The sequence below is a fragment of the Perca flavescens genome, chromosome 19 (genome assembly GCF_004354835.1).
Source record: "Perca flavescens isolate YP-PL-M2 chromosome 19, PFLA_1.0, whole genome shotgun sequence".
NCBI lineage: Eukaryota > Metazoa > Chordata > Actinopteri > Perciformes > Percidae > Perca > Perca flavescens.
In genome coordinates this window covers 19,226,509-19,249,393 of record NC_041349.1, presented here as the reverse complement: position 1 = coordinate 19,249,393, position 22,885 = coordinate 19,226,509, and the positions used below count along the sequence as shown (strand labels likewise).

General features: G+C 39.1%; 2 protein-coding genes across 7 annotated transcripts; both read left to right on the top strand.

The window, feature by feature from the left end:
* The first annotated feature begins 2,757 nt into the window (after window positions 1-2,757).
* tp53 (tumor protein p53) lies at window positions 2,758-11,149 on the top strand. 5 transcript variants are annotated; one of them, XM_028563734.1, is made up of 11 exons: window positions 2,758-2,879; window positions 5,029-5,117; window positions 5,201-5,282; window positions 5,443-5,628; window positions 6,741-6,915; window positions 7,221-7,333; window positions 7,659-7,768; window positions 8,025-8,149; window positions 8,236-8,345; window positions 8,436-8,506; window positions 9,901-11,149. In XM_028563734.1, exons 2-11 carry the CDS (start codon window positions 5,050-5,052, stop codon window positions 9,995-9,997), a joined length of 1,137 nt encoding a protein of 378 aa, XP_028419535.1. In that variant the 5' UTR covers window positions 2,758-2,879; window positions 5,029-5,049; the 3' UTR covers window positions 9,998-11,149. The 5 variants fall into 5 exon arrangements, with proteins under 5 accessions (XP_028419535.1, XP_028419533.1, XP_028419536.1 ...); XM_028563732.1 differs by having other exon boundaries at window positions 4,998-5,117; XM_028563735.1 differs by having other exon boundaries at window positions 2,758-2,889.
* A 244-nt stretch (window positions 11,150-11,393) lies between these two features.
* On the top strand, window positions 11,394-22,156 carry LOC114545464 (receptor-type tyrosine-protein phosphatase eta). 2 transcript variants are annotated; one of them, XM_028563730.1, is made up of 12 exons: window positions 11,394-11,638; window positions 11,751-11,817; window positions 12,459-12,547; window positions 13,619-14,216; window positions 15,771-16,016; window positions 16,872-17,117; window positions 17,387-17,504; window positions 18,072-18,211; window positions 18,333-18,581; window positions 19,974-20,240; window positions 21,324-21,421; window positions 21,596-22,156. In XM_028563730.1, exons 2-12 carry the CDS (start codon window positions 11,769-11,771, stop codon window positions 21,662-21,664), a joined length of 2,169 nt encoding a protein of 722 aa, XP_028419531.1. In that variant the 5' UTR covers window positions 11,394-11,638; window positions 11,751-11,768; the 3' UTR covers window positions 21,665-22,156. The 2 variants fall into 2 exon arrangements, with proteins under 2 accessions (XP_028419531.1, XP_028419532.1); XM_028563731.1 differs by lacking the exon at window positions 11,394-11,638 and having other exon boundaries at window positions 11,731-11,817; window positions 19,974-20,169; window positions 21,596-21,685.
* Window positions 22,157-22,885: the final 729 nt, after the last annotated feature.

Here is a 22,885-nt window from a genome sequence, read left to right as displayed (position 1 = left end):
TACACCATCAGAACAGTGGCGTAGAGCCTCACCAACATAGTTTAAGGGTTCATGTGCGTAACCATGGGTAGACAGAGACGATAGATTTTCCAAAAGTATCACATGAATTCATACAGAGAGAGCCAAAAACAGTAATAGAACTGCAATTACTGACTGAGAAGATGGTATAAATAAGCATACACGCACAACCTTGCTACAAGCAGCCACTATTTTTATCCTAAAGCACGTGTTCAGCACTATTTACAATCCAAAATGTCACCAAACTGGAGATGCCAGCCAGTGTGCATGTCACCAAACTGGAGATGGTAGCCAGTGTGCCAAAAAGTCACACACACAGCATGTGACTGCCCTCTATTGCTCACCCAAGTGATTGAAATACTCCTCCTGTGTGTGTGTGTGTGTGTGTGTGTGTGTGTGTGGGGGTCAGCTGGTTCAAAGGCATGTTACAGTAAAGCTGTGTGATGGAAGGCAGGTGTGTTGCACTTTATGGTCAGTGTTTGAGTGTGACAGCCAATAACATTTGCATCAATGTGCATGTCAGTTCAGTTATTTACTGGGAGAAAAACTCTGATCATAAACCTCCAACACAAACATGAGTGATGGGTTGTTGTATAGATACCATGTATGAACATTATGTGACACCATACAGTGAAAAGGTGCGATACACTGTACAAAATTTGACTCAACTACCAATTACCAACCTTGATTACACAAAGTCCAAAACAAAACAATTGAAAATAAATTTAAAAAAGAAGGACGCATGCTGCAAGGACCTAATCTGCTGAATCCCACTGAGGACAAACCACATGTGCTTGAGACACAGTACCAGATGAGGAATAGATCGACAGATCAGGACTGTATCCCTCTGGGCTTGATAATCACTGGAAAGGCTTCAAAACACCAGTGGTGGAAGAAGTATTCAGATTCTTTAAGTGAGAGTTCTAATACCACACTGTAAAAATACTTTCTTACATGTAAAAGTCCTGCATTGAAAATAGTACTTAAGTAAAAGTATGTATGTATTATCAGGATAATGTACCTAAAATATTCAAAGTAAAAGTACTTAATGCAGAAAGCATTTTAGAAACTTTTAGAAACTGGAAACGATCAAACTTGTCCTACAGTAGGCTACTTGAGTAAATGTACTCAGTTACATTCCACCACTGCGAAAACACACACACACACACACACACACACACACACACACACACAAATTCAGCCTCTTGTCCTGTCTTATGACATGCACTATAAGAAAAGAATGAAATACACATAACATCAGATTAGGTCTGCTGCTACATTATACACATTCTCTTTTTGCTCTCTGCCCTGGTCCTGTTCTGTTAGACCTCACTATTGTATCTTTAAGCAGTCTCACTGAGATCAAGTTCATAGTGGACTCGCTGGCACCATTAACACATTCACTGAAAGGTCAAACAGCCACCTAGACCCAAAGTGGCACCATAGACGAGAACCAACATTCAGTGCGTACTCTTTGGATGTGACTCTTGCCAGTTCAGGACAAGACGCCAGCAGTGATACACAAGTGGCCCGACGCAGCTGCAGGCACCTGAGTGAGGTCTTGCTTGGAGTTTCTCTGCAGCTCTCAGTAGCGTAGAAGTTTATCTTATCAGCTCAGGGGCATTTGAAGGGTGATGAGAGGTGACGTTATCCACCCTGTAAGAGCAGATTATGAATTAAACTGCATCAAAGTGTGAAATTAACTGATTTAAACTTTAGTTTTTAAACCCAATCAGTATGGTAGGACTGTTTAAAATCACGCAGGAGGAAACCATCCTTGAAATTTCGTGAGTGAGGGACCATGCTTTAAAGTTGACCTCTGACCTCCCTGGAGAGAAAGAAGCAGGGGGATAGTCACCCCTTAAGATAGCTTTACAGGAAGTACCACTGCCAGGTGTTACAACTGATTACTGTGCATTTAAGATACTTTATGCTAATGATTCTGATTGTACACAGGACTGGTTCAATTTAAATAAAAAAATATACAACTTCTAATTGGACCAAAATAAAATGTACTAGACACTTATAGTTTTAAGGAACTTTTTCCTTTTTTTTCTTCTTAAAATTTCAATTTGCACTGAGGTTTCTGAAGGCAAACTATAGCCTACATTTGCAGTACAGTATTCATGTGTGTTTTTATTTTGTGTCGAATTTATGTGAATGTATGTTCAGTGTATGTATACCAGTTCAAAGTACAACAATTGCTTGTCACTGGGATAGTATACATATTGAAGTAGGCTACTGTGTCAAGATACATTTTATCACTCTGCATACATAATAGCTCAGTCAGCAATGATGTAAATTAAGCAAAAGTTTGGGTTATTATATATTAGAAAACTGCTTTAATTGTGCACAAACTAAGTATACTTACAATAAGTTTGGTGGGTGCAGTAAAGGCTACTTTAATTTCATTTTTATTTCCATACATCATGCTGTCATCATGTTGCCTTTAGTGCTCAGGAGAAGCTTGTAATTATGTTATGCTTTCTTTTGGAGAAAAGAAAATCACTTAAAAAGTTTATTAACATATAGTTTTGTCTCAATCCAAACGAGACTTTAACAGTCCTAATAATTCTAAAAATATACAGCCATTACCTATGGAACTACCCGTCGGTTTGTTATACCTACGGTTGTTCTTGAGTTACAATATTTCCGATAATATTATTATTATTTCACGATGTGGCAGAACGCTCTGTGATTGGACGCTGAGTGCACTTAAAATGCGCCCCTCCCCCTGCCTTTTTTTGTGGGATTCCCCGACGACAACGTGTTCGGCTCACAATATTTTGACTTCCTATGTTTTTGCTCGCCCCTACTTACACACCAGACAGATTTATCTCTCACAGCAGCAGCGGACACAAGTAAGTAAGAGTAAGTGTAGTCATCAAGTGTCATTATTTACACTAAGCCCCGGAAAACCACTTATTTGTCCGATAAAGAAAGTTTTACGGCGCTTTAGCTTGTCGGTCGAATTCCAAAACGTACTGCTAACGTAGCAAGCTAGCGCTAAACTCGCTAGTCAACAAAACATTGGCAGTGCGCTTTAATTGCAAACCGAACCCTGATTAATTGATACAGTCAATAGTTTTTGCTTGTCACCACATTTTGGCGTTTACTTCATTTGTTGTTTTAATTATTTTAAATATGCCGAGTCGGTGGCCGAATAAAGCTAACGTAGCTGCATTCAGTGTGTAGGCCTCCTGCTTGAAATTCAATGGACGGTAACGTTAGCTAGTAGCTAACGTTAGCAGGTTGGGTGGTTTCTCGTGGTAGCTATTTGATTTGAGGGGGGATGCACTGATTATAAAGGCAAACGTTTTTTACGTGTTTTATTATATTGGAGTTAGACAGGCTAATGGACGTTAACGCGACTAATTTTCAACTTCGTGAACTCGTATTTCCTGCGTTGCATCAACCAGAGTTCGTCATTTTATCATTCATTCATTTGATCGATAACGTTACACCATTCACTCCTACTTTTGCAATGCGTACTGTGAGTGTATTCTTGTGTTTGTTATAAGTTATGTTGAAACTATTAGTCGACCGATAGAATAGTTACTCGAAAACAGTTTTGATAAACCAAACTGTTACTTATTGTCATTTATCAAATCAAAAAGTCACAACATTTCCTTGTTTCATCTTCTCAAATGTGGGGATTTACTGCTTCTCTGTTTTTATGTAATCGTATAACATATTTGGATGCTGGACTAAAGGGGTGCACGATAAATCGTTTTTATAATCAATTAATGATCAACTTGCGCAATTAACCCATCGTGGAAGACAGGCACAGGGATTCTTTAAGTTAGTTAAGTGTCGTTAAAGTGGCCAAGATAGCGCAGTTGGTAGAGCAGGTACACATACATAGAGGTTTGTGCCTCGAAGCAGTTCTCCAGGGTTCGAGTCCGATCTGTGACTATTTCCTGCATGTCTTCTGGGTCGCTGTTAACGCTGAATGGCGATACACAATATATAGCTCTGTATTTATTTATTTTTTACAAAGTGGGCTAAATGTTCAGTTTTAAGTCAAAGCCACTTTTCACAAGATCTTTTATTAAAACAGATTGTGATTAAAATAAAATGCAGAGACAAGGTTTCCATTACCAGTTTGAAAATATACAGTTGCAACACACTTAAATGAAAATTATCTGAAATAAATAGCCTAGGATCTCTCTCTCTCTCTCTCTCTCCCTCTCTCTCTCTCTCTCTCTGAGAAAGCTCCTTCACTTGTTTTCAACAACAATAACAGACTGATTAAAAGAGGACTCCCTTTTAAAATAGAGGTTCGACTTCGACCTGCGGCCCTTTCCTGCATGTCATTCACCCTCTCTCTCCTCTTTCATGTCTTTAGCTTTCCTATCAAAATAAAGCCCGAAATCTGCTGCGCGGAGAGTAAGAGGAGAGATCAAAACACAGGCACGGCTTTACAGAAGGAATGGGTCACGTAACACAACATTAAACCATATCGATATAAACGACATTGCTTCGTTCGTGGAGAGGCAGCGGATGCAAGGACGTTAGGTGCACCGGTGCAACCTAGGAAAAATCTTAGTCGCACCCTTACAAATTTTGGTCGCACTCTAGAGCCCTGTATCATGGTGTCTTTTGTGTTCAGTTTTTTTTATTTATTGACAATTTGTTGTATTTTAGCATTATACAGAAAGCAACAGAAAGGCATAACTGAGTAAACTTTAATGTTTTATTTATCGCAAGTAATTTCCTTATTGTGATATTAAACATTAATAATTTTCTTCATATCGTGCACCCCTACTTTAAAGACATCAATGTGGACTCTTTAAAATTGTGGTGGTTATTTTCTAAAAATTTTTGGCCAAACCATTATCTAAAAAGTAGACAAATAATAAAGTAATTGTTAGCCATACTTGATAACCATGGAACTAATCAAATGGAGAGTTTGATAGAGAGCAAGTTTTTACATATGTCATCAGTTTAACACTTACTTCCTGTTGATCCCCACACAGCACTCTGTGCTCTTCCTATTTTATTTCTCAGCCGTGGAAGGAGGGAAAATAAATGGAGGAGCAAGGGTTTGACACTCTGCCACTGAGCCAGGACTCCTTTAAAGATCTATGGGACACTGTGTAAGTTATGTCTTGGATGACATTTAAAAAATGCCAGTTTAGTTCAGAAAAACAGGCTAAGCTTTTTATGTTTGTTTTTGCAGGCTAACTCCCTCCATCTCCACTATTCCCACAGCAAATAATGGGACTGAAGCGTGGAGACCAGATGGAAATATGGATATGCTGGTAAGCATGCCTACCCATGCCTCTATTGAACACAATAAGTTAAATTGCAGCAGGAGAAAGCTTCCTGATATATAATGGTCAATATTCATATAATGGTAACTTTAATCTGAATTTATTCATGTATAGAGGCAGAATGACTCTCAATTTCCTCCTCTTACAGCTCATGGACGATCATGTCTTGCGGGGGTTTGATGAAAATCTTTTTGAGTTCCCCCCGGAGAGTTGCACCAAAGACGGGGTTACTCCCCCGGCCTCCACCGTCCCTGTTACGACGGACTATCCAGGGGAGTATGGCTTCCAGCTTCGTTTTCAAAAATCTGGCACAGCCAAGTCAGTCACTTCCACCGTAAGTAATCCCTCGTTGTTGGTGTCTTGTAAATGTGTTGCAGCGAATTTCAGTATACAGTATGTATCGGATAACTTGAATGATATCTGTTCCAAACAATGCAAGACAAATTGCTTTCAAATTCAGCAACAGAAGACTGTACTTAGGGCACATATTTGGTGAAGTGAATAGTATTACTTTAACTGAATTAATTGACAGGATTTGCAGCAGATTATCCTGCAACCAAACATTGCAAGGAGCAAAAGTTTGAGCCCATTTTGTAGGAGACAAAAGAGATTTCTACAGCTGCTGAGTTTGCCCTTCACTACTCAACAGAGTTTCGATCATCCATAGCATGTGATTCATACAGAAACTCCGCTCCAGTATCGTTTTAATTCACAAAATTAAATCCAAAGTGACTATACAGAATTTTCAAATTTGGAGTTTTGGAAATTAAAAAGGTTTTGCTATCAATTTTTATCATTTTATCACCCACAAAATTAAAATGTGTAAAACATTGAAAAAGTTATCTTACCTTTGCGTCGCCTTAAAAATCCATTCTTTCGTATTTCTCATGGTGGCATTCACGTGGAATCGTATTCATTGTGACGATTCGCTAAATTTGAGTCAGTCACTGCATTTGAAGAGCCAATGGCATTAATGTTTCCACTGTGACTCACCCAGCAGTGCGCTGCAGTTGGTCAGTTTAGTTGAGGTTAGGGTGCTCTGCCCTGAAACTCCCGCCCCCTGCAAATTGTGCTCTGCTCTGTGGGAGAGGTGCTGTCTGGTTATAAAGCATGGCTCTGACATGACGGGACATGTTCCTGCGCTGTTGTCCTCCAGCACAGAATGGGTTAAAAAAAAAAAAAAGGATAAAAGCAAGGTAAAAGTGTCTTAATTTGACATATCTGGTTTTACTTATTTGAAGAACTTAACATCTAGTTTATTTTTCTTTTAGACAAGAAAGAGTAGTAAAACAAATTTGATGAAACGTTTTGTGTTTAACTTTAAGTCTTTAAAATGGTGCCCTCGATTTTTCCGGGACAGATCTCAGACCAGTGCTTGGCATGATGTACTCAAAGCTATGTTGCTGATAACGATGTGTATGTCTTTCTCCCTGTGCTTTCTGTCAGTATTCAGAAGTTCTCAATAAGCTGTACTGCCAGCTGGCAAAGACCAGCCCAGTTGAGGTGCTGGTAAGCAAGGAGCTGCCTCCGGGTGCTGTCCTCAGGGCCACAGCGGTTTATAAGAAGACTGAACATGTGGCTGAAGTGGTCCGCAGATGTCCCCATCACCAGAATGAGGACGGTAAGGAAAATGTTTTAGAGAAAAATTGCTTTGTATGTACATTGAATCAGATTTGGAGCTTAATATATCTTGAGATGATTTTAATTAAAAAAACAAGGGGGTTAGCTCAGTTGGTAGAGCAGGCGCACACATATAGAGGTTTACTCCTCGACACAGTGGCCGCAGGTTCAAATCCGACCCGCAGCCCTTTGCTGCATGTCATTCTCCCCTTTCATGTCTTCATTTGTCCTGTGGAAATAAATGCCTAAATGCCCAAAAAATTATCATAAAAAATAAAAATAAAAACTAAATCTTTTTCCATTTAGGTGCAGAGCATCGCAGCCATCTGATCAGAGTGGAGGGGAGCCAGAGAGCTCAGTATTTTGAAGATCCGCACACAAAGAGGCAGAGTGTGACCGTCCCTTACGAGCCCCCACAGGTATGACTGCCCCACTCGATCTGTCTGAGGGGGAACTTGTCAACTACAGCAGTTATTTTTACCCATTCACATTTCCTAATATGTGACCTCCAAGAGTGAGTATATGAACAGTGTCATTATAATATCCTATCTTAGACTGGAAATTCTATGTCCATAAAGTACAGAAATTGTAAAACCATGTATTAATGGGTTTCCCAAATAAATAAAAATGGTTGCAGGAGAGTCAATGAGGACTTTGGGAAAATAAGTAAAGTTGCCCCTTTTCCCTGATTGTATACACTTCAACTGGCAGTAAATATAAATTGTTCTACTTTTTTGTTTTCAGTTGGGCTCAGAGATAACAACCATCCTGCTCAGCTATATGTGCAACAGTTCCTGCATGGGGGGCATGAACCGCAGACCCATCCTCACCATCCTGACCCTCGAGACCCCAGAGTAAGTCTTGCTTCTCTTTAACAGATGTCAGTGGGAGTGTAAATGTTTCTTCTGGGTATAAAAGAAGTGGTATTTCCACAGTGTAACTGGATATACACACTTGTTACCCGTTATTGTGTGCATTCTGGCTAAAAATGCCCATTTCCTTTTTTTTTTTTTTTTTTTTTTTTTTTTTTTAAGTTTAAAAAAAATCTTCATTTCTTTGTGCTGCCTAGGAAAGCATTCTGCCCCTTACTTTTGTTCATCTTCTTCGTAGGGGACTTGTTTTGGGCCGGATGTGCTTTGAGGTGCGTGTCTGTGCATGTCCTGGCAGGGACCGTAAAACTGAGGAAGAAAATAGCACTAAGATGCAGAACGGCACCAAACAAACTAAAAAACGTAGTAAGTTTTTGCAGCATTACTTTAGATTTCAGTTTCCGTCCCTGCTTGCTTTTCCCTTGCTAACTTCACTTTTCATGTTTCTTTAGAGAGCGCGCCGGCTGTGCCTTCACCTCGGGCTCCTGACGCGACTTCTGTGAAAAAGTCAAAGTCTGCCTCCAGTGCAGAGGAGGAGGACAAGGAAGTGTATGCTTTGCATGTAAGTAAAGATGCATACTGTTATAAAGCTGGACGGCTTTACAATATGTTTCATTCGGTTTGACTAATTCCCCTTTGATCTCTCCTGCAGGTTCGTGGTCGCGAGCGTTATGAAATGCTTAAGAAAATCAATGATGGTCTGGAGTTGCTGGACAAAGAAAGGTAAGAAGGGCGTTCTTTAAAACAAAACTGCCTAAATCATGTGTAGCATTCCATCCCTATCAAATACCAAAATAACAGGGCTTTTATCGTGAAGAACTTCACAGCCGCTACTTTGACCACTTATTTCATCGTCAACTCCAGACAGCTCTGTAGCTCTGGTAATGAGAGACCAATAAATAACAGAAGGAGACGACCTAAATGCAGTAAGTTTTGTAGTAATGGCCTACATATTGGTGAATTCGGGACGCTTTATGAAACAAAAAAGTTATTTTCAAGGCAACAGAGCTGCCGAGAGCCCCGACAACTGGGGATGTAAGAGCAGGCCGCACTGGAACAAAAACACTGACCCATCACTAACCGTATATGATAACTAGAGCTGTAATCGGGCGTTAAACGTTCGGCCTGAAAAGGACCGAGCCCGACAGAATTCGGGCCAAGCCCGACAAGTACATTTTGATTGACAGCTTTTTAAAAGCCCGAACCAGTTTACTGCCCGACTGTACAAAAGGCCGTTTATCAAAAGCGATTAGAGTGCATGTCTGAGAATAGAGCGGACACGTGCTTCACACCGCGAGCGGGCATACGCACCACTCAGTGGAAAAGGGAGAGAAAAGAAAAGAGACTGCGCCGCAGCACGCACACAGCTCTTTTGTCTTTCGTCAAGAATGAGTCATTTATACTCATTTTTTTTATTTTTACTTTTTTTACATCATTTATTCATGACTAACGTAGTCTATAGGCCACTTGGAAGTTGGAACAAAGAAATAAAATAAGTACTTCAGAGGCCAGCCTCTGTTTCACCTCCTCAGCATCCATTTACATGCTAATCTAAACTCATCACCTGACCGCTCATTTACCACGCAACCTGCAGCGCAAGCCCGAGCCCGTGTAAAATGATAGACATTAAGACCGAACCCGTCGAGCAGAGATCTTCAGCTCTAATACCATCCCCAAACACACACTGTTCACTCAGTGGTTTCTGTGACCTGAAAAATACTTAGAATCAGTAGGTAGTTCTGTTCACAGTTGAGTAGGTGGTCTTTAATGTGGACGCAGGACACATTCCAGTTCTCACTAATATTAGAATGTGGACTACTCCCTCCAAATGCTTTTTTTTTTTGCGATCCGATCTCAATGCTTCCTGAGTGTTTTGTGATCCGATCACTCAGATGGGATCTTGCAACCAGGTGATAAGGGGCTGTAACTGGGTTTAATCCTCAACTCCATGGCTCTTATAAAGATTGCCTGCCACTAGAGGTTACTGTGTATAATGTTAAACCCACCTACCGCAGGTCAACTGAGGTTATTGTCATAAAAAACCTTTCAAATACACCAAATCTGTCACAACTGCTTAATTACTGACACACTGGCTTTGTCCTGCTTTCTCTCCACAGCAAAACCAAGACCAAGGTTTCTGTGAAACATGAGTTTGCTCTGCCTTCCAGCGGAAAGAGAGTCCTGCAAAGAGGAGAGAGGAGTGACAGTGACTAAGAAGCTCGTTGCCTTGATCAGGAGAACGAATGTCCTGTTTTTCCCTCCAAGCCATTGGGTGTATTTCAGGCTTTTATAATACACGTCATTGAAACCCTAAATCACCTCTTGCCTGAGTACACCAGAAAAACTTTCAATAACTGTGCTGCAAGTTCTGTAAAGTGTTATTCCGTTTTGTACGTTAGGAAATGAATAAAGGTTTACTAGATTATGCAGAGGAGAGCATTATATACTGTTAGAAGCTCTGCCTCCTCCTTTATGCCCTTATTGCATTTAAATACAATACTTTGCATGAAACAGGATATCGGGGTAGGACTTAAAATTAGGAGGGTCTGTATTTGATCAGTGTTAATGCAGGGGTTTTCATATGAGTTTTAATGATTCCATTTTGCGAAGGATCATAATACAAGTCACTGCCATTTGTTTAAAGTTGAGCTTGTAAAACTGGAATGGATTTTTACCTCCATTAATGTTGCTGTATTACTCTCTTTTTGGTTTGAGAAAGTTCGATGGGCCCAAATGGTTAAGTTCTGATTAGATGTCCTTTGCAAGCAGACATAAAAATGAAAGTTAGAAACAGGCCAGAATAAAGACTGCCTGTAATTTCGTCTGGCTGTAAAACTCAGTTTAATTAATATTTTTTATGCATATTATCCCTGTTTATTTCCAAGGATCTGTGTGACATCAGCGGCCTTACCTTTTTGGTGAATCCGCTTGCAGGGAACATGTACGGTTATGATTTTTGTGAAAATGAACAGTAGATTTGGTAGATGAGGGGCTGGCTGGATCACCCCAAAAGCTAATCAACTTTTAGTATTTGTAACTTTTTATATACAGCAAAGAGCTGACAAAAATAGCAAAAGAGGAATTTTGACAGAAATACAGGACAATTTGGACAAATGTGCAACAAAATACTTAGGGAGGCAATATAACAAGAATACCAACAATTATGAGGTGCAAGCCACTCAGTTAATATATCAGAAACCACTGCCTGTGCTAAACTGATAAAATGTAATGTGATTTGATTTTATGTTTTAATTGTTGGCCTCAGCCACAGACCCTGCAGTTTGTCACCTACTGTAATCAGCACTTCAGTTTGTGTCTATTCACTGTCCGCCATTTAACACATTTGTTTTCACACTGCCAAAAAAAGTATACTTAAAGGCATTTCTTTGTTGTATTTCCGTAGATTATTTTGGGAATTTAGTTTTGTATAAGAGGTTCATCTTTATATTTTTTATTGTCATTTTTTTCATGGCTTTTTTTTGTAATAATTTGCATTTTGTTACTCAAAGCGTTGAGCCAAAATAAATGCGTAATGTAAAATTGTTCTTGTAGTGTCTGTTGCAGTATATAACGCACACAAATGTTTTCGGTCTTTGCTCCCCGCCAGTTTATTGCACTTCTTCCTTCTTTTTTTTTATTTGTACATCATCCCTCTTTGTAGTACTTTGCATGTTTGGAAGATGGATGCAAAACAGGGAGTATCCAAAGTTATTCATTGCCTTGTGTTGAATGGGGTCTTGTGTTGCCAGTCAAATGTGCAGTTTGATATTCTGGAACGGTTATTTTGTGTCTCGTACTGAGAGATCCTTTCCTTCTGTGTAGAGAAGCTGGTCACAGGATGCATCTGTAGATTGGGTGAGTACTGACATACGCACAGTATTAGTTAAACTTAAGTTAGTTTAAATGTATTTCATTTGGCTCCTACTTTTTTTAGATTAAAATGTTCCAGTGGCTGCCCCGAATCTAGTCTCTACAGGAATCAAACATGGGAAAGATATCTCTCCAGGATAAAGTCCTTATCTTACTTTCTTGGGGTGAGTATTTTTTTTTATGGTATTCACCTGCAAAAAGAAGTCCTGCATTTTTTTAAAGTTGAAGAAAAAGTTAAAGCTGCAGCCAATGAAATCTATTTGGAAAGCTAAATACGTTTGTGAAAGCATGTTTCATGCAAACTGCTTAGAATTATGTCATAACGCTTAATAAAAAGAACTGAATATTTTTAATCTGAAGTTTACTGTCAGCTGTATCTAAAATATGACTGCCAGGTCTGAAATCTAAATAACTTTTGAGGAAACCGAGGTACAGTATGTTCTGTTTTGTGGCTTAACAGCAGACATTTGGTTAGAATTTGATAGATTACTCTGGGTTGTGTATAGAGCCAAAGGCATTAATCGATTGGTTGTTCGAGATAAATCTAAATCTGCAATTGTTTAGATAGTCCATTAATCATTTTATTACATTTTCCACCAAAACCCCTTTCGTTTTATCTCCCAATAAATTGAATGTCTTTGGATTTTGGTCAGTTGTTTGGACAAATCAGGCAAATTAAAGATGTCACCTTGGGCTTGTAATGGCAAGAATTCTTTTCAAGTCTTTCAGAACGGATCTGTTACTTGACAAACTTAAAACTTGTGTCGACAAACAACCAATCACCTGTCTGTGTGTTTCTCTTCAGCTCTGGTGTTGATGTGCAGCGCTGCAGAGCAAGACTACTTCCTTTGTCCGGATCCTGTCACCTGGCATGAGGCCAGGACACTATGTCAGGTACAACATGAAGCCCAGTTTAATGTACAAAAAGAGGCTAAAACATATCAGGCTAGATGAAAGTGTGTGAAAGATACTGAAGAGGTTGTGATTTTTAATTGGTAAGGCACATGCGTTTGCAGCAGCATGTAATGATACTGTTGTCAAATTAAAACTTGTATTGTGTTCAGAACTTTTAATTGGCAAATTTACTTCCATGTTGCTCTAACACACTTTATAGTTTGGATTTAATTAGTGAGATTAATGCTTATAATTGCATGTGCCACCCCGTCGGATTTGAAATTGTGTGTGCTTTAAACCAATGAGAAACTGAGTTTTGGACTGTTGAAAGCACCTTACACCAATATGCTATAGCTGCTTGGTTATTACCAATTTTGTTTAAATCATAAATGTTGATAGTCATTTTAGGATGTCACAACTACCTATACCCTAATCAACACTGACTTGACCCAGTTTATACAAAACAAAAAAGCTTGGCACTAGAGCCCCACCAATAAATGCTTTTTAAGGCCAATATCAATACAAGTATTTGGTGATTTAAAAATCCGATACATCGGCATATATATATATATATATATATATATATATATATATATATATATATATATATATATATATATATATATATGCGTAACAAAACATAAACAGATTTCCCTAACGTTACTTATTTGTAGTTATTTATGAGTCCTCACTAAAATAATATGATAATGTTTGTTTTATTGTCACAACAGAACAGAGGAACATCAAAATATATTAAAGTTCTGATAAATGTAAATGTATAAAAATACAAACTTAAGATATGAAACTTAAAGGGTTAAACACGAGTGTTGCCAACAGGGACGTTGTAGAGTGTTCTCTGGTGGACAAACTATGCAACACCAACACTCCTGGTTGAAGGGTGTTTTGTCAGTTTATATTTTATTTTTTAAATATTCTTTTATCGGACATTATAAATGCCGATACCGATAGTTTGGAAAATGCCTAATATCGGCCGAAATATCGGTCGGGCTCTACTCTGTACATACCAAATCTACTGTAAAAGATTGACTGTCGTCTTTCACGTCCTGTCAGGCCTGTTTCAAAGAGCTGGTGACACTGACTCCACAAAACATCCCAAAACTCACCCAGAACCTCACCTCTGACTACTGGATCGGCCTCCGCAAGAACCTCTCCTGCACCAGCAACGGCAGTATGTCCTGGTCCCGCTGGGCCAACGGGGATCCCCTCATCTTCCAGAACTGGTACCCTGGTTCACCTAGGTTTAAATCCTCCCCAAAATCATACTGCTGCAGCTGCAGCTGCTCCTGCAACAGCCCAGCAATGACTACCCTAGGAAAGACAAGCTTCACCACATTCACAAACTTTACAACCTCTGATGTGACAAACACGACTGACATGAGCAGTTTCACCGACATGAGCAGTTTCACCGACATCACAAACCAAACTGCGACAGACTTTAATCTCTGGAACGCTACCACCCAAAACACTCCACCCACTGCAACGCCCAGGATGCCGGTAAAAGAAGAATGTGTGCCATCACCTACACTGACCCCGCTTGTCCCCGAGACTGACGTAAACTACATTGAAGACTCTTGTGTGGCCATGCTGAGCTTTGGGGCTTGGGTTGAAAAGAACTGTTCGGAGCTTCTGCCTTACATATGTTATGATGGTAGGACTCATTTAAAGCCCCTTTGTTGTTGGCCCTATGATTTTAGATTTCGGACATTCCAAACATAACCACTATAGATGACTTGTGCAGGGCAACTGTAAGGTGTCACCTATCGACTGCACCCGAACAGTAGTTTTTCTAATTAAGTAAAATCTAATCCTGGGCAAAATTAATAGAAATAAAAACGTTTGTCGCCACAAACAGTACTTATAACATACACAAAGAATACAACTACACACAGTGATTAGCTCAGTAAAGGTATCCTGTCCCTTTTTTTTCTTAGATTCATTATTAATTATTTTAATATTTTAAGAATTTCACCCCACATACCCCACATCACTAAGTTTTGTTCATGGAACAGCAACTTTGTTCATGACACAGCAACAATTCAGCCAATTATTTTATTTCCATTATTTGGTCTAGCTAAAAATCTTTTGTTACTCCCTATAATGTATGATACAATTTATATAAATATACATACCTTCACACACTACATTTTTTCGTTTTATGTGAAGCACTTTGAACTGCCTTGTTGCTGAAATGTGCTATACAAATAAAGCTGCTTTGCCGTACGGCACACACTCGTCAATCTAAGATGCCGTTCCCATCCATACCTACCTCCAAAACCCTCCCAAAAAGTAAAATGAAATAAAACATAGGTTGTCACATGTAACAATTCCACATCCCCTGTAGATTTAGAGAAATCTAAAAATGCTCACAACTGTAGTTTTTTTCAAATGTGAAAGAAGAAAAATATGACCACAGTTTTACCTCTCTCTTCTTATAACAATTCTGATCATTAAAAATATTTAACTGTTGAAAGAATACTAATTTATTTAGAAATTATTTCTTTGCAAAACAAGCGATTTATTATTATTTTTATTTAACCTTTATTTATTCAGGGAAGGCTGACTGAGAGGCAGCCTCTCTTTTGCAGGAACACCCTGATCACATTCACACAGTTCCACATTCATACCTGGAAGCTGCCCAGTACAGACACAGTCTGATCTGCTGGCCACTGAGTGGTTGGAGGTTAAGGGCCTTGCTCAAGGGCACCTCAGTGATGGTAATGAGGGAGGGACAAGCGCTGCTCTTTCACTTTCCCCACCCGAATTTTCGATCATAAATAATATACATTTTCTGTTATCTAGAAAAAGATCAGGCATGTTGTTTTAAAAGATACAACCACAGACTTAAATCCACCTCAATGTCTAACATTGCTTTATTGAAATTAAAGATACATAAATGTTCCTTCTTTGCTATTACATCGAGGACAATATGGGAATTGTTATTTGATACCTTATGTATTCTTATGAGATTTGTTTACACACTAAAATGTTATAGTCTATATATATTTAATGTGCTGTGTGTCTGATATTTTGCTGCTGCAACACCGTTATTTCCATTTCCATATTTTTTGGGATCAATAACAATCTATCTACACATTCAGAATGATACACCCCATTTTTGAAACCTTAGTCATTTTCTGTGTATTTTCACTTGGATATCTCAAATCCTTTGCCAATGAACAATCTTCCCCTTATTTCCACGCAGATCTTTTCTTGAGCCAAATCAACGTGACCAACAAGACGTCTGAGAGCGCCTTTTTAACATGGCTACCCGGGCCTGGTAACATCAGCCATTACTTGCTAAAAGTGAACGGAAGCCTGACGAAATTGCCGGCTGAAAATTTGACCCATGACCTTGTCAACCTGACAGCAGGCACCGGCTACTCGGTCCAGGTGATCCCGGTTAAATGTGACAGACGCCTCAACCCGCAGATGGTCACCTTCTACACCAGTGAGTTTTCCTCCTGCAAAATCTGACTGCATTAAAATAAAGCTTTATTTAGATTCATTTTTTTTGCTGTTAGAGGACACTGATCACTGTTTATGGTAAACAAGGTCCTATTGTCAGCTCAGATTTTGCTTTTAATAATAGTAATTGAGAAGTAAAACGAGGAGAAAAAGCAAACTAGCATCATCATAGTGTTTTCATAATCCAATTTTAATGCAGATTATTTTCAAGCCAGATTACCATTGTTGCTTTATTTCAAATACACACTGATAAATTAATACACAGATTGTTAAAAACAAGAAAGTAATGAGCCCAAGTAAATGTTAATAGACTGTTATATTCTTCACTGTTTCTTGTTACTACATGTAGATATAACAATGATAACCCGGACTCTGACGGAATATTAACCTTTTATTAGCCTGATTAGCCTTTATAGCACCATGGCTAACACCAACAACAGACTCTAAATTCACCCACAATCCATCAGGTGTATCTCAACTGTATTATATGAACAGACTGTATTTATATAGCGCTTTTCTAGTCTTAACGACTACTCAAAGCACTTTTATGTAGTACAGGAACCATTTACATACATTGACACACTGTGGCCGAGGCTGCCATACAAGGTGCCATCTGCTCATCAGATAAACACTCACACATTTACACTCCGTTGGCGCAGCATCAGGAGCAATTTGGGGTTCAGTGTCTTGCTTAAGCACACTTCGACATGGGACTGCAGGCAGGGCCAGGGATCGAACCACCAACCTTCCGATCGGCAGGCGACCGCACTACCACCTGAGCCGCAGTTGTAATAATGTAATCACTTGTAACCCTGATTATTTCTATCCTTTCTTTCAGAACCCAACAAAGTGGGAAATCTCTCAGTCACCAACGTGACAGAAACCTCTGTCTTCCTGACGTGGAACAAACCAGTTGGAAACCATGGTTTCTATCTTATTGAGGTCCAGGGTGGTAAGAAGATCACAAGTGACACAGAGAGCAAAGAAGTCGACAGTTTGATACCTGGAAGCCTTTACACATTCACCGTCCATTCAGTAGTCAATGACACATGGAGTGAAGGATACAACATCAGTACATACACCAGTGAGTTTAGATCGCATAAAACTTTACACAAATAAAAGGATTATAATGCACGAATTTTAACAGGAAGTACATGTATAAATGAGACCACTGAGAGCACATGCAAAGCTTGTTCAGTGTTAGATGAGGAAAATGTTTATAGCTGGTCATTTTGTGCTTACATCATATAAAATTCAAAACAGCAGAGGCAGTGACACCTGTGAGATTGTTATTGGGGTTGTTGTCTGTAATCAGAGTGATGTTGTGTCCATTCATCTGTCTGTTTCTTTCAGAGCCCGGGAGAGTGTTGCAGCTGAGGGTGTCTGATAATACCCAAAACTCACTGCTGCTTAGATGGAGTCCACCTGAGGGAAACTTCACGGGTTTCTTGGTGAATGTTACGTATGACAAGTATGTAGATAGATACTCTAGATCTACTTACGTTACTTTTAAATTCACGTATATGTACAGCAATGTCAGTCCACCACTTTGGTGGAAACTAAATATTCATTCATGGTGCCCAGAGGATGAATACTAATGACCTTGGTCAATTCTGAAATACTTAAGCCTAGACAAAATGAAAATTTACTTTTATTTCTTATCTCATTTTTAAATCTAATTTTATGTTGCCTTAAAATGATTTAAAGGAACACACCGACTTATTGGGACTTTAGGTTATTCACCATATCCCCCAGAGTTAGATAAGTCCATTCATACCCTTCTCATCTCCGTGTGTGTTGTAACTCTGTCTGACGCATCCACTGCTAGCCTAGCTTAGCACAGATCCTGGAGGTAACTGGCTCCAACTATTTTAGTGATGGTGCTTCATAAGAATAGAAGTGATATCCCAAAATACAAAAATAAGTCTCAATAAACTGGTATTACCTTTAATTTTTTTTTTAAATTGTCATTCTGGAGATGTACAGTTGCCTCTGCCAGCAGCAATTTTAATCAAGTAACTGTTTCTCTTCCTAACAGTATTACAGAGTCTAAAGTGGTGAACCAAACTGAAATGTATGTAACACGGCTGCCAATTGGCACCCAAATAACCCTCCGTGTGACAGCACAGACCAATGGCACTCTGAATGGAAAAGAAGTGACCATCGTCTCCTACACTGGTAACTCTGTGTTTGGCAGTTGACTGCTACTTGTTGGTCGATAGAGAATCCATGATTTATTTACAGAAAAGAAACTTGCTGCGTTGAATGTCACTAATCTGACTTTGTGACTCCTACCTAGCTCCTGGACCTGTTTCAGGCCTCAATTTGGTTTCAAGTCATAGCTCCCTCACTGCCACCTGGACATCAACTGGTGGTAATTCTTTCATCATCAAGCTCTACTTGGATGGCCAAGAAGTAGACACAGGCAACATAACAACACTTATGAAGTGCTTTGTTGGACTGAAGACTGCAGCCAATTACACAGTGATCGTCTCCGCCTTTAGCGGAAATCTCAGTAGCATGCCAGTGACCAGCTCCTGTTTCACTAGTGAGTTGCCTTTGCTGCATTTCCACTGCATGTTGGAAGTTGTGGATAGTACCTGGTCATTTTTTTTGGTAGGGCCTCTGTTAAGGTTCCAAGCGAGCTGAGCCAATACTAGAAGCTGGAGTTAAAACACTGCAGACCACTGATTGGTCAGCGAGAATTGTCACTTTTGCGACACGGAACATCAATTCAGTTCAATTCAATTTTATTTATAGTATCAAATCATAACAGAGTTATCTCAAGACTTTACAGATAGAGTAGGTCTAGACCACACTATAATTTCCAAAGCCCCAACAATTACAGTAAATCCCTCAAGAGCAAGCATTAGCAGTGGCTGTTACGACAGTGGCGAGGAAAAACTCCCTGCACATACTCGCCATTTTTAAATATCTAAGCTACCGTCAATAACGACCACACATTTTTTTATTTACTCGACCCAGATTTGAAAAAAATGGCAGCCTGCAAAACTAGGAGGTAGACTACACCTTACAATTGACGAAGTGTATACATTGTTGCAGATTAAAGGATCCACTAAGTGTCTCGTTCAAGATGATGTCACGGCAGTTTCCCGCGGGACTATGGCAGTCAGCTAAAACCCAGTTCAGACCAAAGATTTGCGACGAGATGAATTGGATCTTGCAACTTCTTGCAACGAGTCGGTCTGCAGCGTTCTGAAACCTGCCAATTCGCTCTCTGTCTCGCTTGACCATAAAACGTTAGGCTGAGGTTGTTGAGGCTCCGTCTAAAACTCTGCCATTTCAACCAGCTGTTTGTAACATAAAAATAAACTGGATTGTGGATCATTTTATTTCTATAGTTTATAGCAGACTTTACCAGCTGACTTCTCTATTGGCTGTTGAAACCGGTCTACTAATGTTCTAAAACCAGCCTCTTTTGACTCTCTTGACCAGCTGAGTCGCAGCAACACCATCAGCTGGCTTGAGTCCAGTTGAGATGGGCCGGTTCAGACCGCGGAAACTTTTTCCTGCAACTTTCTAAAACGGTTTTGTCTCGTCACAAATCTTTGGTCTGAACTGGGCTTAAGTATCCCGCCTACACTGGTTACTATCTGCAGTGGAAAATGAAATGGACAAAATACTGGTACCAAAAGTGAATCGAGTCGAGCTGAACCATGCAGTGGAAATGAGGCAGTTGTCCCTTCTTGTATTTTCTTCATCTATGTTGATTTGGCGACACCTGTGGTTACTGGTGTGATTTAGTAAACAGTGAGGCTGATATCGGTGAGATAAAATTAAAAACACTCACATTGGATTACATGCTGCCTCTTTTCCTGTGAATCCCTTGTGCAGGGGAAAGCAATTGGACCCTGCAGGGAATGGCGGATTGATGAAAATCTGATAAATCACTGCCTCATTTTTCTTTTTCTTTTTTCAGAGCCATTGCCACCTACTAATGCCAGAGCCATTGACTCTAATACAAATCAAATCACCATACAGTGGGACGCCCCTGAAAACGTATCAACAACAGCAATGTACTCTGTGACAATCAACTCCAGCTTCTGGGACATCAACCGTTCTAGCACCACTAACGACATCCGCTACAAGTTTGTTGGCTTGAAATCAGGGACCAGGTACGACTTTGAAGTACAAACAATGGCTGGTACAGAGAAAAGTATTGCAGCACGTGTGTCAAATTGGACAGGTGAGACTCTGACTTAAAAGACCATACTGGTTGTTTTGCATGCTTTAGCCTATCAGCAACTAACTAGCGTATCATAACATAACAGGGTTTTTCCTGGCTCAGAATGGGCCTTCGGGGAGGGGGCGGGGGGGACTACGCACAGCAGTGAGCATGATCAGTCAGCGTACAGTAAGGACAAAGAGTCTTCGTTACCTTATTTGGCAGAGGTCTATGCATTTACCTGTTATTTCTGACAATTTGATAAACAAAAATTTATATTATTGTTGAGTAAATAAAATGCCAATTAACAAAACTAAATTTAAAAAAAAATTTTAATTTAAAATTTAAATAAATCAATGGGAGAGTCCAGTACAGCCTGACTCTCATATTCAAGTTTATGTTCTGCTTGTTTAACGGTTGTTAAGTAAATTGCTGTTAAAAACATTTAGAGAGGATTTAAATAGCTATTTTTAATTCTCAATTTTTATCATTTTGGTGCTGGTGGTTTCCCTTTGGGGCTGGCTAAAACCTCTTTGGGGGGTGCCAAAAATTCCTCTATGCAGAAAAAACCCTTCTTAAGTTTCTAGACTTTTCTTTTCATGTGTCCGTCAGTTTCTGTTTGCTAAAAATAAAGTGGCATAGACTTGAAACGGTCTTGAGAGAAATGCATTTTGGCACATACAAGGAAACGCTTGAGGGTCAGCTGTTCAAAAGTAATGCATTCACAAGCTGTGTTTTTGAGATATCAAACCCAGAAGGCAAACAATAGGCAAACATGAAAACGATTAAATAACTTTGGTGGCTATTCATTGAAAAGGTTGCTGCACACTCTCATATCTAAGTTTTTTTTTTTTTTTTTTTTTTTTTTTTTTTTGAGGCTGATTATGATATTCAGCAAATGCTTGTTTTTTAACTGAAACACAACCCAAACATTTCGGAAAGATAGCTGAATAGTGTACTACTGGAAATGAGTTGTGCAACTAGTTCAAATTTTGTGGGATATTATGTAATGTTCCACATGCAAATTTTACAGCATGGATGAGAGTGTGCCTCTTTGTTCCTACTTTCTCATAACACATCTCACAATCTCCGTTTGTTCCCCAGTTGCAGAGATCAGGGAAATCGGCCTGTCTATGTTGTGCACTTCGACTGAACCTCTCCTCTGTGCTAATAGCACCATAAGGGACAATGTGTTTGAGCAGGTATGTCAATCACCACATGGATCAAAACAAAAACAGGGTTTGGGAGGTAAACTTAGTAAGCAAAATCTCAAAATTGTGTGATAAGGAGTGGCAAATTGTTTAGTTTTTTTTTAAATACATTTGGTTTAAAAATGTATGTCCATAAACAGCTTGTGTTTGTGTGTTTTGTTGCAGTTGCGTTCAAATTTCAACAATCTGTTGGGGGACAGTGTTATCTGGAATCTCACGAAGCATAAAACCTAAAACAAAGGAACACAAGAATGATAATGTTGCTTTTTTTTTTTCCAATATGTATTGGTGAAGGTATTTTAGTGTTTTCTGTCTTGGGTTTACTGTTTTGCTCTATACTTCTGCTCAGGAAATCAATATTAAGTCACAGTGAAAAGAAGAATTAAGTAATGTTGTCTTTTGTGATTTAGAATCTAGTTACAAGTTGACTGCTCTGATTCTATTTTATATTTTTAATTCAAAACAATGCCACAGCATAAAAACTATAATAACACTGAAATCTATTTCCTACTTTTGCTGCTTTTTTTGTAACACCTGGACTGCTTTTTATTTGTTTTATATCATTTTATTTCCCTTGATGTTGTTTTGTGTGTATGGCCCATTTCCAACAGGAAATAATATGTCTGTTGTAACTAAATCATGAATAAAGAAAGGGTAAGAGATTAGTTCTTCAGTGAACTCATTGAACATGTTCCAGCTGTAAATAAAGTTTTCCAGCTGAATACACATCACAGCAAGTCTTTATTGAATAGACTATGCAATACTATTACACTAATAACAATGTTTGTGTAAGGTTTACTCCTTGCTTCCTGAAATAAGACAATATTTATAATGGCAATGAAGACAATAAATGACCTAAGTTCCCTTTTCTTTAAAAAAAAATCTTTATTGAATTTCCAAACGTAACCGATAAAAAGTAGCATGTTCAACTCTGACCCTCAGTTAGTTTCCAATCTTATTTTAAATAACTAAAACAGAACAGATAAAAGAAAAGCAGAAAGAAACAAATTAGCCATACAAAAAATGGGAATTTGATCAGCTATGAGAAATGAAAAGTCACACACTCCTTCCTTTATAAACAAACGTGATTCCAGACCAATGTGAGAATCACCTTGACCTGATGGCTTTGTTTGATAATGAGAAGATAACGAATAGAGGCAATAAGCAGCCGATAGGTCAGGTCAGCAGATAAGTGTCTGCTGTTATAAGCTGTTATGTCAGGTCCAGGTTTGAGCTGTATTGCTGCACATACATCCAGGGTCTGAGATGGTGCTGTTAGAAATAGTTACTGCAGATATAAGCTGCCGGTACGCCCAGCCAGCTTCCTCTGGTAAACGGCAAAAAGCCGTTTAGGGCTCAGAACTGTTGATTTTGAGCTCTTATGTGAAGAGAATGGCTGTGATAGGAGGACTGGGGCGGCACATTATGTTCAGCTGAATGCGTGAAAGTGAGAAG

What these genes read in the sequence shown, in the direction of transcription:
- tp53 (XM_028563734.1), top strand. Translation starts at nt 5,050, where the DNA reads ATGGAGGAGCAAGGGTTTGACACTCTGCCACTGAGCCAGGACTCCTTT. An exon ending in CCATCACCAGAATGAGGACG is followed by an intron (nt 6,916 to 7,220) that starts GTAAGGAAAATG and finishes TTTTCCATTTAG; the next exon opens with GTGCAGAGCATCGCAGCCAT. An exon ending in AGGAAGTGTATGCTTTGCAT is followed by an intron (nt 8,346 to 8,435) that starts GTAAGTAAAGAT and finishes TCTCTCCTGCAG; the next exon opens with GTTCGTGGTCGCGAGCGTTA.
- LOC114545464 (XM_028563730.1), top strand. Translation starts at nt 11,769, where the DNA reads ATGGGAAAGATATCTCTCCAGGATAAAGTCCTTATCTTACTTTCTTGG. An exon ending in AGGCCAGGACACTATGTCAG is followed by an intron (nt 12,548 to 13,618) that starts GTACAACATGAA and finishes ACGTCCTGTCAG; the next exon opens with GCCTGTTTCAAAGAGCTGGT. An exon ending in GATGGTCACCTTCTACACCA is followed by an intron (nt 16,017 to 16,871) that starts GTGAGTTTTCCT and finishes CCTTTCTTTCAG; the next exon opens with AACCCAACAAAGTGGGAAAT.